This window comes from Hydra viridissima, unplaced genomic scaffold (genome assembly GCF_058129835.1).
Source record: "Hydra viridissima isolate aposymbiotic clone 2 unplaced genomic scaffold, HvirCarnegie_v1 scaffold_3, whole genome shotgun sequence".
Taxonomy (NCBI): Eukaryota; Metazoa; Cnidaria; class Hydrozoa; order Anthoathecata; family Hydridae; genus Hydra; species Hydra viridissima.
Genome location: NW_028324302.1, coordinates 8,073,176 through 8,087,199, shown reverse-complemented (window position 1 = coordinate 8,087,199; position 14,024 = coordinate 8,073,176). Strand labels below are relative to the sequence as shown.

At 29.3% G+C, this 14,024-nt stretch overlaps 1 protein-coding gene and 1 long non-coding RNA gene across 3 annotated transcripts; one reads left to right on the top strand and one right to left on the bottom strand.

Annotated features, from left to right (window-relative positions):
• Positions 1–8,187: 8,187 nt before the first annotated feature.
• Positions 8,188–9,896, top strand: LOC149890836 (uncharacterized). Its single transcript, XR_016450949.1, has 2 exons — positions 8,188–8,388; positions 8,530–9,896. It is a non-coding gene; the product is annotated as an uncharacterized LOC149890836 (long non-coding RNA).
• On the bottom strand, positions 8,780–14,024 carry LOC145202533 (AT-rich interactive domain-containing protein 5B-like). Of its 2 annotated transcripts, none has more exons than XM_080075503.2 (8): positions 13,886–14,024; positions 12,739–12,981; positions 11,732–12,077; positions 11,337–11,590; positions 11,028–11,130; positions 10,424–10,476; positions 10,121–10,218; positions 8,780–10,013 (listed from the first exon to the last, which is right to left on the bottom strand). In XM_080075503.2, exons 1-8 carry the CDS (start codon positions 13,949–13,951, stop codon positions 8,993–8,995), a joined length of 2,184 nt encoding a protein of 727 aa, XP_079931629.2. In that variant the 5' UTR covers positions 13,952–14,024; the 3' UTR covers positions 8,780–8,992. The 2 variants fall into 2 exon arrangements, with proteins under 2 accessions (XP_079931629.2, XP_079931630.2); XM_080075504.2 differs by lacking the exon at positions 13,886–14,024 and adding an exon at positions 13,268–13,423.

Below are 14,024 nucleotides of genomic sequence, written 5' to 3'. Positions count from 1 at the left end.
TATTGCTTAGCTAAAAGGAAGTTTATAGAAGTTAGTGCAATATCATTGTAAGACTTCCATTTTGGGAATATATTAGAACGGAAATTTGAACCATATTTTTACTGGTATATTGAATCACTCAACCTGTCTAAATGAAAAAATAAAGCATTTGTAAAAGAAATTTCAAACGTTAATTGACGTGGACAGGATGAAAAATGGCTCCTCATCTTAAAAATTAAAATTCTTAAGTTAAAAAACCATGTGGTATTTTAGTATTCTTTTGCTTATTTTAATTTTTTTAATTCTAAATATTTGACCACACCAAAAAAAGCCCAAATTTTTGCTTTTTTTTTTTTAGTTTTGTGCGTTTTTTTGCTGGAAGAAAAACGATAAAACAGTCATAATTACTGGAGGAATAGCGAACACGAAGCAGAGACTGCAAAGATCAAACGCCTATTGAGCGTTAAGTGCAGATAAAATGCTGAGATTAAACGCGTATTGAAATAAGTGCAAGCTGGTTATAAGCGTGACGCATATTTTTACACAAACTGGCGCAGAAGCAAACTGGTTTCAGCGCAACACGATACAAAGAGTAAATTAAGCGCGAATCTGCATAAATTTGGAATGGTATAAGATTTTACATGAACTAGCTATTATATCCAATATATATCTACAGAATGAATGCATTTAAAGCTTCAAATTGGTTTATATTTCTATATTCTGGAAAAGCATTTTAAATCGAGTTTATAAAGGTTGCATAATAAGTTAAGATTAACAACAAGAATCGTTTTACATTTTAAAACATCTTTATTTTATCTGATTGTGTTTAAGTTGTTTAAAAAGTGCCCAACATGGATAAAAATGTACTATTAAAATTTCCATATTGCGTAGCTCGTTCACATAGTAAATATTTAAGTTCTGTTAAGATATTTGAAGTGTGAGCATGTTATTACTACGCTATGTTTGATGAAGAGTAAATGCTATAAAGAATAGTTCAGGTATTAAAAAGGTAAGTGTTCGAGGTTTATGTGTAAAGAATACGGAGGTTGGGGTTGCGGTTAAGGGTCTGGGGACTTTTTCATTAGGAAAGGGCAAGGGTGAATGGTTGAAGGGTTAAAGTTTAGTGTGATGGTCGAAGGGTTAAAGTTCAGTGTGCCAAAAGTCAAATTTTTTAATTTTATTTTTTGCATTTTAAACTACTATTCCACGCGCAACATTTCGGGTCATATTAAAACGTAAAGATTGTTTATCAAACAGCTTTCAATAAAAATTTTCAATTTTAATTTCTCTCTGAATAATATTTTAGGCTGTTAAACGTTTTTCTAAAAATATTGTAAAAAAATATTTTTATTATATGTACTGATATTAAGAATGTCAAAAAATTCATATAATTAAATCATAACTTTTGTTCTAGGAACTTTAAAAAACAGCTAGTGTTAAGAAGAAGGCTCTTCCAGAAGGTGTTCTGCAGTTGCTAAAGAGCAGTATTTAGATGTGATTTTCATGAATTTCTTCGGGCCACATTTGGTTCCTTGTATATAAATCATTGTTTAAATTCAAGTAGAAACTTTTTTTTAATTAAGTTTAAATTCTGCACTTCAGTTAAAAGTTAAAAAGATAACATATACATGTATTTGTGTCACCAGGGCATGAGAGAACGTTTATTATACAAAATTGGTAAACGTTACTAAAAAAATTCACATGTTGCGATGGAAATTGAGTATCCAGAGCAACCAAATTTTGTTTCTAACCTGCCGTGTTACTGGTGAGAGCCAAATTATTGAAAGCTATTACCAAAAAGAAAACTAGAATAATAACGCTAAAAGGATTGATGCAGTTTTGAAAAAACAAAAAATTCGGGATCCTGATGTATCAAATTTAAAAGTAAACATGTTTATATTAATAACATGTTTTGTACAATAGCGTACACGTTTGTGTGTACAGAAGCGTGCAAAAGTTTGGGAACGATTTGTAATTATATCCTACAGTTGGTTTAAAAGTCTACAATAACTCTCAAAAGTTATTTAACGGGTGATTACTAAAAATCTGGACAAAACTAAATATTAAATAACTTTTAATCTAGAAGACCTATTTTATTGTTTTAAAAAGAATAAAATAGCAAATTTATTCGAATTTTAATAAAAACGTTTATCTTAATTCAACAAGACCTTGTCTTCTTATTGTGTCCAGTCTTCTGCTAGTAGACTCTGCCAAGCGTTGTACCAGCTCTTTGTCGAATTTCTTAAAACAGCAAATTATTCTAGAGTGTAATTGATCCAAATTCTCTGCCTGCCAACCATTTTTGTAAACATCTCCTTTGATACAAGACCAAAAATTCTCAATACAACGACATTCAGACATATTTGGAGGGTTTTCACTTTTTGTTACAAACTTTACACCATTTTCATTCAAAAACTTAACAGCTTTGTTTGAGTAATGGGCACTTGCTAGATCAGGCCAGAATATGTATTTGGTATTTTTTGGAAGCTGTTTGATGTGTGGTAATAGTTTTTTAGTCAGACATTCATTAACATAAATACGCTGGTTAATAGCTGTTCCAGACTGTACAATGTATGGAGTTGATAGGCCAAAAAGCGAAATGACCACGTAAACCAATAATTTTTCTTCAAATTTCTTTTTTTCTTTGAATTTAACATTGTTTGGTGTTAATTCGATGTTACTTAAATAGAAATTATCATTACCATTAATTTGGCTGTTCGAGAGAGTAAAATAAGACTCTTCATCAAGAACCCAAATAAAATCTTTATAATTTTTATAAAGTTGACCACACAAACGTCGGTTTTTTGCTCTCAGGCTCTCAGTTCGACTTGAAATCTTCATTTGTTTTCTTTTTTTTATTGATGTTTTGGTTTTCAATGTCTTAGAAATAAGTGACTGAGAACATTTGAACTTTTTTGAAGCTATATGCTGAGAAATGCCACATTTATGGTCAAAAAGCTGGGTAAGTTGACTGATGGCGCGCTTAGTCATTATTTTCGGCTTCCTACCACTACTAGTTTGCCTTTCAAATGGTTTATCTTCTTCTACACGTTTAATAATTCCATATATAGCCAATCTTGATAAGTTTTCTGCTTCAAAATGAGAAACAGTGAATGATTTAGGTTTATCTGAATTTTCTTGATAAAACTGGTACACACGTTTTCTCTGGAGCTCTTCGTTTGACGTCATTTTTAATACTAAATTTAAAATACTTATATAAAAGTTAATGTATATTTCAAAAGAAGAATAAATTTGCAACATTTTAAAAATTGTTTGAAAAAATAAGTGTTAGTTGCATATAGAAATATGATGTAAGCAATTTTGTCCAGATTTTTAGTAATCACCCGTTACAACAACACAAAGAACTTAACACTTGATTGGATTGTATTTGCTTGATAAGTTTCTCAGCTAAATGTTCTCCCAATATTCTTTGATTGCTGTCACTAAATTTTTTATTTGTCGATTTCAACCAACTATTTGACGATTAAAAAATCTCTCTTTAGGATTATAATCAGGTTTTGCAATAGCTAATCAAGAGCAATTATTTTTCCCGATGAACAATGAACATCATAAAGATTTAACTTTTTTTTAGGATCATTCTCATTTTTGAAGATTTATCTTCTTAGCAGCTTTTCTCTTGAATGTGGCAGGGTTGTTTTTAATTATTTTTTTGTATGAATCTCATCTTTATATAAATATCATTTTTTTAAAAAAAAAAAAATAATAAGATAACAATATTCATATGAAAATATGCGGCCTCTTATACCAGTTTACGTTTAATGCAATCTTTGCATTGTATTCGCACCTAATCTAGCACGCATTTACGCATAAATGTATATCACGTTAGCACAGTTGCTGTTTTGTATTTAGTAAATTCGCATTTATATTCGCATTTATTCGCCTCCCCGAATTACAATAGAAATGTTAATCAGTTTTAATTGAAATTTAACTACCATATAACATCATTTTTAAAAAGATTTTTGTATATTTTAAAATCTTTAACAGGTTCACTTTTTTATTTTAAATCGTTAAAATAATTCAATTTTTAAATATTTGTGATGATTAAAAATCTTAGCGAAGATAATTCTTGGCTACAAAGAATTCTGTTCAATGAGCAACTTCCAGTGCCGTGTTTCCCTTTAAATTACCTAAGCAGCCGCCTTTTAGTGTGTTACAAAAATGGCGAAAAAACGTTGTGTTTACGATTTTTGCGCTGCAGAAAGTTACTAACAAACAGAGACTGATAAAAAACGAAGTTACAGAGTTTCATTAGATTGTGTGTCATCAGAATTAACTTCAGAATTTTATAAAACAATATATTAAAAAGGTAACACAATATAAACAAAAATCATAATTAAAAATAATTTGAATATACATGACTACACATGAATTATATTTGTTTTTGAAAGCGTCAATCATTTCGTCGTTTAATCGCGTTCGATTTTTTTGAGCATAAAAACCCAGCCGCTAACAATGCTCGTTCGATTCCACACTTGTTGGCCATGTAGATACTATATAATCATATGCTTTTTGAATCCTTTTTCCATAACTTCATTTGATTGTTCACTAATAGTTTTGATCTTATTATCACACTCCTTGCTTTATCACACTCATCACACTTATAGCACTCCTTGCTTGATCAAGCCTCGTTCAGTTGAACATGACTATTTACGTCTGCTGATGTAATTATATCTGCCAAGTTAAGACGCTTTCTTAAGTTTATTATACAAAAACATTTTTCTTTCTTAGGTTTATTGTACAAAAACATTTGGGATTTTCGATGATGTAACCTGGGCATTATGAAAATAATAAACTGTGCTACTTAATGGTGCTCCCCTCTCTTTAATTCAAAGACTCAAAGCGGTATACAATTGAAGACCACACTGGAAAAACGATCAAGCTACATTTTTGCTTTTTTGGGGTTTTTGCCCCTTTTATACTCGGCTGCAGTTTAACTATATAATAATTGACTATATAACTAGAAAACCGATCAAATTACACAGATATTTAGCTTAACAAATAAGTGAGCTATGGTTTTTTGAAGTTTAAAATCTAATTTACTCAAAACAATAAAAATGTAGCTTGATCGTTTTTCCAGTGTGGTCTTCAATTGTTTTCCAATTTCGGATTGTTGTTGTTTTATTTTGGTCAACATAAACTCTAATGCAATGTCAGCTGTAGTTAAAGTTGCGTCTCGTCGATAAAGTACTTCTACAGTTGCTTTAATGGGAGTCAAAGGTACTTCTAAATCTGATATGGTTCGATGTTCGTTCATCTTAATTGAATCATCAAAGTTGGAATCAAATTTTAAATCTAGAAATGGCTTTTCAAACAATATTTCAACTTTTCAAATCTTTCAAGCATAAGCATCGGGTTTTGCCTTTGACTTTTCCAAACTCAATTTTTACGTACTTTTATAAATAACTTTCATTCATTGTTGGGGACCTTTTAAACTTTTTAAAAATGTTCCTGACTTTTGTTATAAAAGGTCCGATGATTTGATGTTTAATTGTAGCCTCAGATGTTTCATTATTTACAATAAATCGTTCGAATCCCGAGTACAATCTTCCTCTTCATAAACATATTCACTATTATAATTATCATCTTTGTCTTTATCGTCGTTGTTATCTTTGCAAAAACAGTGTTCTCATCACCTAAACTTTCATCAACTTCCAAGTGACTGGCGTCTTTTTTGTAAAGAACTGAAATAACTGCCAGCTGTAGAGCGTGGGCAAAGCATAATTGTTGATCAATTTCTAGAATTTTTCCAAGTTTCTTCACAACGCACCATCAGTCGTAATACTAATGATATCATTCTCAAGGTTTATTTTAAAGTTGTGATGTCTTTATTTTAGAAGTAAAACGCACTTTTCTGCTGGCATAGACCCTAAAATGCAAATCACACCTAAATTCCAACAGTTTTTCAACTCATGTACATTCACATTCATATATCTGCAATTTCCAAAAGAAATCCACTCACCAAGTGTTAAGGAAAATTTAGAGCCTTTTGATTTTGATCAGTTATCTCCTTTATAACTTGCTTTTTAATGTGCTCGTAGTAGTCTAACACCATTTTACTTACAGTATCATGTGATTTCGGGACATTTTTATATTCTCGTGCAACTAACCCGGCTCGTATATCAATGGAATTACTAATTGTACTAAATGATATACCATCTTTTGCTACCATACGTCCCAACACTTCGGATAGACTTTCCTCTTTTTTCGATGTTGTTGAAATATAGTTCGTGATTTTCGGTTTTTTTATTTTGAGATTCTTCTTCTAAATCTTTCGAACTTGAAGCTCTCGTGGAAAATCATAACCTTGGTGCTTTAACATTGCAATCTTACTTTAAGTTTATGTTTAGACTGTAAATGGGAATGTAGACCTTTTGTTGAACCACCAGAAATTTTCAATATTTTTTTGCATGTACTAACTTTGCACACGGCTGTTTCATCTGTTCCTCTTAAGAAATGTCTCCATATCAGATTTGTGCTATTGAATTCAGCGTAGTTCGTTATGATATTTGCTTAAGTTCTAATTTTTTTTAAAGTTCTTAAATTATTTCAGCTCACGTTTCTTTATCAGATCTATAATTCTAACTAAATTTGTTACTGTGAAAACGATAACCACTTTGAATAACTGTAAAAAAAGTTTATTTATTTAATAAACCCGTATTTTGAAAACTTTATCAATTTAAACCGAAGTGATTAAACCGAAGAATTTTTGAGAATCACGCATTTCGTCGCATAAGAATTATAGGGTTCTAATTTTTTTGTTGTTGTTGTGAGAATTAACTTTAAATTTTTCTTAGTTAAAGTGTTTTATTCTTGTCATTTTTTATAATTAAAACTAAACATCTTTTTTGTTATTTTTGTTTCATAATTAACCTGATAATATTTATAAAGTTTTTAAATTTTATGTTTTTATTATTAATTGTTAATTAAAGCTTTTATTAATAAATTCTTATAATATAAAAAAAAAGCAAATAGAACTCTCTATCTCTCATGCGACGTTTTGAAATTAAAATAAAGCCGAAAATTCGAAAATAAATTAAAACATTGCAAAGAGAATAAACAGCTTTGAAACAAATAATTTACCAAAAACTATATTAACAAGACACTCTATGATGTACAAATAAGTTAATAGCTCAATCCCTATTTATCATTACTTTTTTTTATTACATCACCGAAGCAATGATATTTAAGAATAACTAGATGTCTAACTGCCGTAAATCGGCATAAGAAAAAGTGAAGCAAAAATCGGTCATTATGGGGGGCAAAATCTTTACGCTATTTATCATAACAAAACAAATACAAAGCTTAAGATTTTTTAAATTTGCCCCTCATAATGGCCGATTTTTGCTTAAAAAAAAACGCGGAAGTTAGACATCTAGTTATTTTTAATATATCATTGCACCGAAGTCTCGGGAAACTTTTGTAAAAAATCCCGCGATTACGGAATCAACAATTTGTACAAGATCCCGGCATTGCCACCCCTATATGAAACATGTATTTACTTTTTACTTTTACTTGTTAATATGTAACATGTGTGCAACATCTATGCTAAACTTTGTATTTCAAGTTATACTTTACACCTTTTATTTTTTTTATACATTTTTATGGAATCCACTTTTAGTTATTTTTTATATTTGTATGGAATCCACTTAATTTTGTTAAAAAGACATCGATATCATTCATTATAACACGATGTTAAATAACAAGCATTAGTACTTTTATCTAGTAAATATAGTATAGTAAACAATTCGAATACAGGAATGTAAATGTGTATTCAAGAAAAATCTTACTAATATTTCAACCTTTCTTTGTTCTTATGATTGAAAAATGTGTTACTATAACATTTTCAACGGGCTAAAAAAAATTGCAAAATAATTAGTTTTTATGATAATTAGTTTTCTGTAATTACTTTCTATCTCAAATTTTAACAATTTAAATTTGAAGCATTTTTGCTCAAAAATTTGTATGACAGCCATAAAATTTACAACTTTGATAGAGTAAATCATTAAACTGTAGCAATTTTGGAGATAAACTGCTGCAAGAAAAGGTCTCTCTTAGAATAATCTTTTGCAAAGTAGAGAACCGTAAAACTCAATGAAGCGTTTCGAACATTTAAACAGGTCTGTCAAATAGAACCAATAAACATTTCTGGAGCGTGGTTGGCTCAGAAAAGAAAACAATCTTATTATCAGACATGAAGCAAATGCGAAAGAAAAGTGGTCACTGATGTTCAAAAATTAAGCATCAAAAATAAAGGGCGATTAGAACCAAGAAAATGATTTGAACGATAACTAATAAAGCCGAAAAACGTCACGTAATTTTTAAAATTACCGATCAAATAATAAATTACGCTGTTGTTACAAAACAAGCGATTGAACCGCATGAGAAAATGTAAATTATTAATAAAAAAAATAATTTTAAATGTTTAATTCATTTTCTTTGTGCATTAGTCAGCTAATCGGTCGTATTTATGATTATTTTTTCCCATTATTTTCAAAACTATTTGTTTACCAATTTTTTGTTCTAATGTAGAGTTTGCGGAACTATTGATTTTGCTCTGGGCGGCATATTACGCAGTCAATTAAACCAATTGGATTTGTGGCGGTTGTTTCAGTTACATTAAAAAAAAAAAATTATTCATAAGGAAGCATTCCAGTAGAATAGCCTTAAATAAAAGATCATGTACGAGCTCGCAATCAAACTTGCAAGACTTTTATAGACTTAAAAACATATTAACAATATTCTGTTCACTACCAAATATCACGCCATAAAAACTATCGAATAGAAAAAGTTTATATAAGCTTTTTAAAGCGTACTTTGCGCACATCCTGCCGCCATTTATACAGTCTCAACTAAATTAGGTAAAATTATGTACAAATATAAGACAGTTTCGAGTCGCAATGCAAATTAAACAATGTTTTCATAATTGGAACAAGCTTATCTTGAAAAAGTTTAAACCAACTTATTTTTTTAGTTACTTAATGAATGCAAATGTTCAATTATAACTGGAACATACTGAGCGGTATTGCGAATGCTCTTTAGTCAATTCAATTGCTTGCTTTCTATGGCGTTGCTGAAATGGATAAACTGACTTACTTTTGTAAAAAAGATCGCGTTCGTCTAAATTATTATTTTCTTTCGATTTCAACGAAGATCCACAAACGAAGCTTCGGCCATCGCATGTTGTTTCGTTTGTTTGTGCTGCCCATGTACTGCTTATGTTTGCAGAAGCGTGTATGGAAACTTGTGGAGGACGCACGACACCGTAAGAACTTTGAGCATTTTTTAAGTCAAGGTTCTTCTTGTTTGATAAAGAATTCTTTCTAAAGGTCCCTATCGGACAATCTGGAATGACACTTGCTTCACAATCTAAATCATCGGCTGAAGAAAAGCGGGTGCCATTGTAATTGTCCTCAAGTAATGAATGTTTTTCATTTATTTCAAAAGTGTTAATTTCAAACCTCTTAGATAAAGTATTATCTAAAGATGAAAATTCTCTATTTTTACAAGCAGTATAATGATGAAGGGTACTTGGCTGCAACATTTTCTTTGTTTGTCCTAAATACTTTTTTTCTTCCATCGTTTTCAAACTACTAATGGCTACCAGTGATTTATTATCAAGAGGTGGGCAATCATGGTCAACCTGTGTAGATTGGCAAAGCTGTCCAATTTGGGTACGAAATTCTTTTGTAGGCCTTCCTCTAGATTTTAAAACCACTAACTTGAATGCGTCATTCTGAGGATCAGCAATTTTAGACGATGTTAAAGAGTTAAAACAAACACTCAATGTGTTCGGTTTTTGGGCAGTATGAGAAATGTCATTATTATGAAGTAGGAGAGAATGTGTTGGTTTGCAAGCGTATGAAGAGTTTGTTTGAAGCTCTAAATTATTTTTCTTGCAATTTTTATCTTTTATTTCTTTTTCATCTTTTAAAATTTCTTTACCCCCGTTCAAATACTCAGGTACTTTCAGCCCAGTTTTACTTAGCAAATAGCTTTCAAATGGAAGCAGCAGGCTAAAATAAAATGCACACAAAACTAACTACAGTTGAAATGTTGTGTTAGAAAAATGATGGAAATACTAAGACAATTTAAATCAACATTTTTAAGTAAAAATAAATACTTTTCATAAGCCTTCCTAGTGATTGTAGCAGAATTAGTGATTGTATTACAATGACCCAGCAATTCGTAAACACGACGCCATTGCCTTTTGAGTGTAACCTGTATAAAGTTTATACATTTTAGAATAAGTTACATGGAGGAGTGACCTGTAACAAAAAACTCCCCTTTAAAAAAAAAAAAATTTTAAATTTGTTTTAAAATAAAAAAATTAAAACATTGTAATCATTAAATAATTTACTTAGAAAAAAAAGCAAACAAACCAAAAACTGTTTAAATAAAAGGTTTTTTTAGAAAAAATTCTTACTTCAAAGTATCCGCCATGAATATCAACCAATGAAAACAGATTAAATAAGTTTACTAAAAAAAGTTAAAATCATCAAATTGAAAAAAAAAGAAAAAAGAAATAGTTATTATCAACTTCACATTAAAATTATATATAAGCAGTATTATTCTAATAATTGCATACACCAATCAATAAAATGGTAGGATTGTGAATGTGACCCAATCATAATAGTAATGCGTATGTTACAGCTAATAGGTAAAAACTGTTAAAACATATTTTCCTTAAATACTTCAGTTAATATGTAAAGTATATTAAACTAATTAAATCATAACCATCAAAGGTTCAATTTTTCGCAAGGACTTTTACAACCACAAAGTGCAATCTATAATATTTGAATGTTTTCTCTATTTTACTTAAATAAGTTCTTTTTTGAAAAGCAAAATTTTTTTGTAACAATCTCAAAATGTGTTTGTGACATATTTTAATAATTCCATTATCCCATTTTTGTTCATATATATTTTGATAAGAAAACTTATATTTTTCACAAAAAAAAAAAAAAAAAAAAAAAGAACAATCCACAAAACTAATTTTTTTTTTAATTTGAAAAATATTTTAAAAAAGTAACCTTTAACATAACCAATAACAGGAATCTTTGTGATTGGTGTTCCACGATTCCTCATGAACTCATATAAAAAGCTTTTGAACTCATTGGGATCAGTTGGGTACACCTTTAAAATATCAAATTAATTAGATAACTATTTACATAAACAAATTTAATGACAAAAGCATAATCAAGTTATATATACTTTGCTTAAATAAATATGACAAGCAGAAATGAACTTAGGGTAAGTAAAGCCATTAGTGAATTAAAAAAACTAATTATAAATAAAAAACAACAACAACAACAACAAAGAAAACAAATGTAAATATATACTATCTTATGAGTATCAGATTGCTTAGATGAAACAGAGCTAACACCAGTGCAGGAAGCAGCTTGATTCATAACATCATTGTTAGTTTCTGTACTAGGTGATAGAACAGGCAAAACCTCTTTGACTTCAGGTTCATCTTTAAATGATAATGCATTTTTATTTTCTTCTGAGATTAAAGCGCGTCTTTTACAAATGTTTTCTTGCTGAAGAATGCATTTATTTTTTCTTTTACGAGGCCTTCCTCTGAATTGTGGCACTGAAAATTTATTATTAAATTAAATATAAACTTAAAGAAAAATGAAAATCTATACTCTAAATATTAATTATTAAAATATCTAAATTAGAATCTGATTATTTAGATAAAATAATTTTTACCTTTTTAAAAATAAGATATTACCTAAGACATCCTGTGTAGGTGAAAAATCAGTTACATTCTCCTTTTGAATACTTTTTCTAGAAAAGACAACCAGCACATGCTGATTATCAAACTTAATTCCACCAAGAGCAAGTATCATCTTTTCAGATATTTTTACTCCAGAATCAACAAGTTTTTTGTAAGCTTGATAACGACAGTACTGTGGAAAACTAAGAACCTTGATTACACATTCATTGTGTGGCTTCTGACCAGGAAGGGTCCCTAGAAACTCACCTGTATTAGTATACCAATTCTCAGGAGAACATTCCCAGAGCGGAAACTTATGGCATTCAACAACAACATTACGTTCTGCTACAACTAATTCATCCTAAAAAAAATGATATGAGTTTCTTTTTTTTCAAAGTATTAATAGGAACTAATAAATTAGAACTGTATTAAAAGTATTAATAGGAACTAATATTGTGTGTTTTACACACACACACACACACACACACACACACACACACACACACACACACACACACACACACACACACACACACACACACACACACACACACACACACACACACACACACACACACATATATGTATATGTATATATATATATATATATATATATATATATATATATATATATATATATATATATATATATATATATATATATATATATATATATATATATGTGAGTGAGTGAGTGAGTGAGTGAGTGTGTGTGTGTGTGTGTGTGTGTGTGTGTGTGTGTGTGTGTGTGTGTGTGTGTGTGTGTGTGTGTGTGTGTGTGTGTGTGTGTGTGTGTGTGATTTGATTTGACACACACATTTGACACACACACACACACACACACACACATACACACACATATATGTATATGTATATATATATATATGTGTGTGTGTGTGTGTGTGTGTGTGTGTGTGTGTGTGTGTGTGTGTGTGTGTGTGTGTGTGTGTGTGTGTGTGTGTGTGTGTGTGTGTGTGTCAAATCTTGATAATAACTGATTGAACTTGTAAAATGCAAAATACTTTGCCGTAGAAATTCGTTTCTTCAGGCTTTAAATATAACTTCGTTGAAGCAAATTTTTTATCGGAATTTTTACTGGACCAAATTAAAAGAATTTCTGCAATAGCGACTGGAAAATCAGCTGACTTTCGAACAAAATAAAATGATCCGAGTTGATACTTTTTATTTTTAAAAGCAGATCCCGATACCATGAATTCCTTATAAAAATAATTTGTTCCGTGCTCACCAATAGGCTTCTCTCCGGCCTGTTATACGAAACAAACAAAAAAGTTAAAGAAAAAGACAAAATAATTAAATTTCCATATCTATCTGAATTAACTTCGATTTACAATAATTTTATTTTAGAAATTAATATTTTCGTTCATAAAATTATCAGCAAATATTCTTTAACATTACTAATTATTACTAAAATTACAGAAAAAAAAAATTGATGAAAATTAAAAATATTTGCAAAAACACTTTTTTAAAATTTTAAAAATTCAAAAATTAGTATAAATTTATTTCGTTAAGATTCAAATTAGAATTTCTTACCTCAGATATTCCACTCATTTAATATTAAATATTACACATTACTATTTAGATTTTTTTTAAATTTTGTATATATAATAATCTTTAAGAAAGAAGTGTCGATTTAAATCATTACTCAGAAACCTCTTCGCTAAGTTGAAAAGATTATTACGACCGTTTAAATGTTGTTCTTTTTATACCGGGGGTAAATAATCTAGCTAAAGTTGGTTTACTAATTTTTTAAAAATATTTCTTTAATTAAAAAAGTAAGTAACATAACGATATTTAAGTTGAAAAATATAAGTTAAAAAATAAAATTTCTAACTTATTTTCGTAACTAACAAGCTATAGTAAAGATTTTTTTTTTACCCTAACTTTAAACGAATGAAATTCTTAAATCACGTGCTCAAACAAGGGTTTCGGGAAAAAAATTCGAAATCTTTTAAGTTAATTTTTTTTTTCAAAAATGAAAGCTACTTTTGCAATAAATAAAAACTCAACTGATAAATATTAACGAAGTTAAAATAATTATGATAATAAATTTTTAGGAATGATTTTTTTAACTGTTTAGGAAGGTTAGTAGAATCTCCCTTTTAATAGAATGATATTTTTGATTGAAACAAAAAAAAAGAAAACACCCACTATAATATAAGCAAGCAGAAAGTATATAGCGCACTTGTTGAGAACGTTTGTATTGTTGACATCCATCTTCGCATGAAAATTTCTTTTGAATAATTAATTTTAAAATATTTTTTAGTGTAAATGATTCAATCGCGTTTTT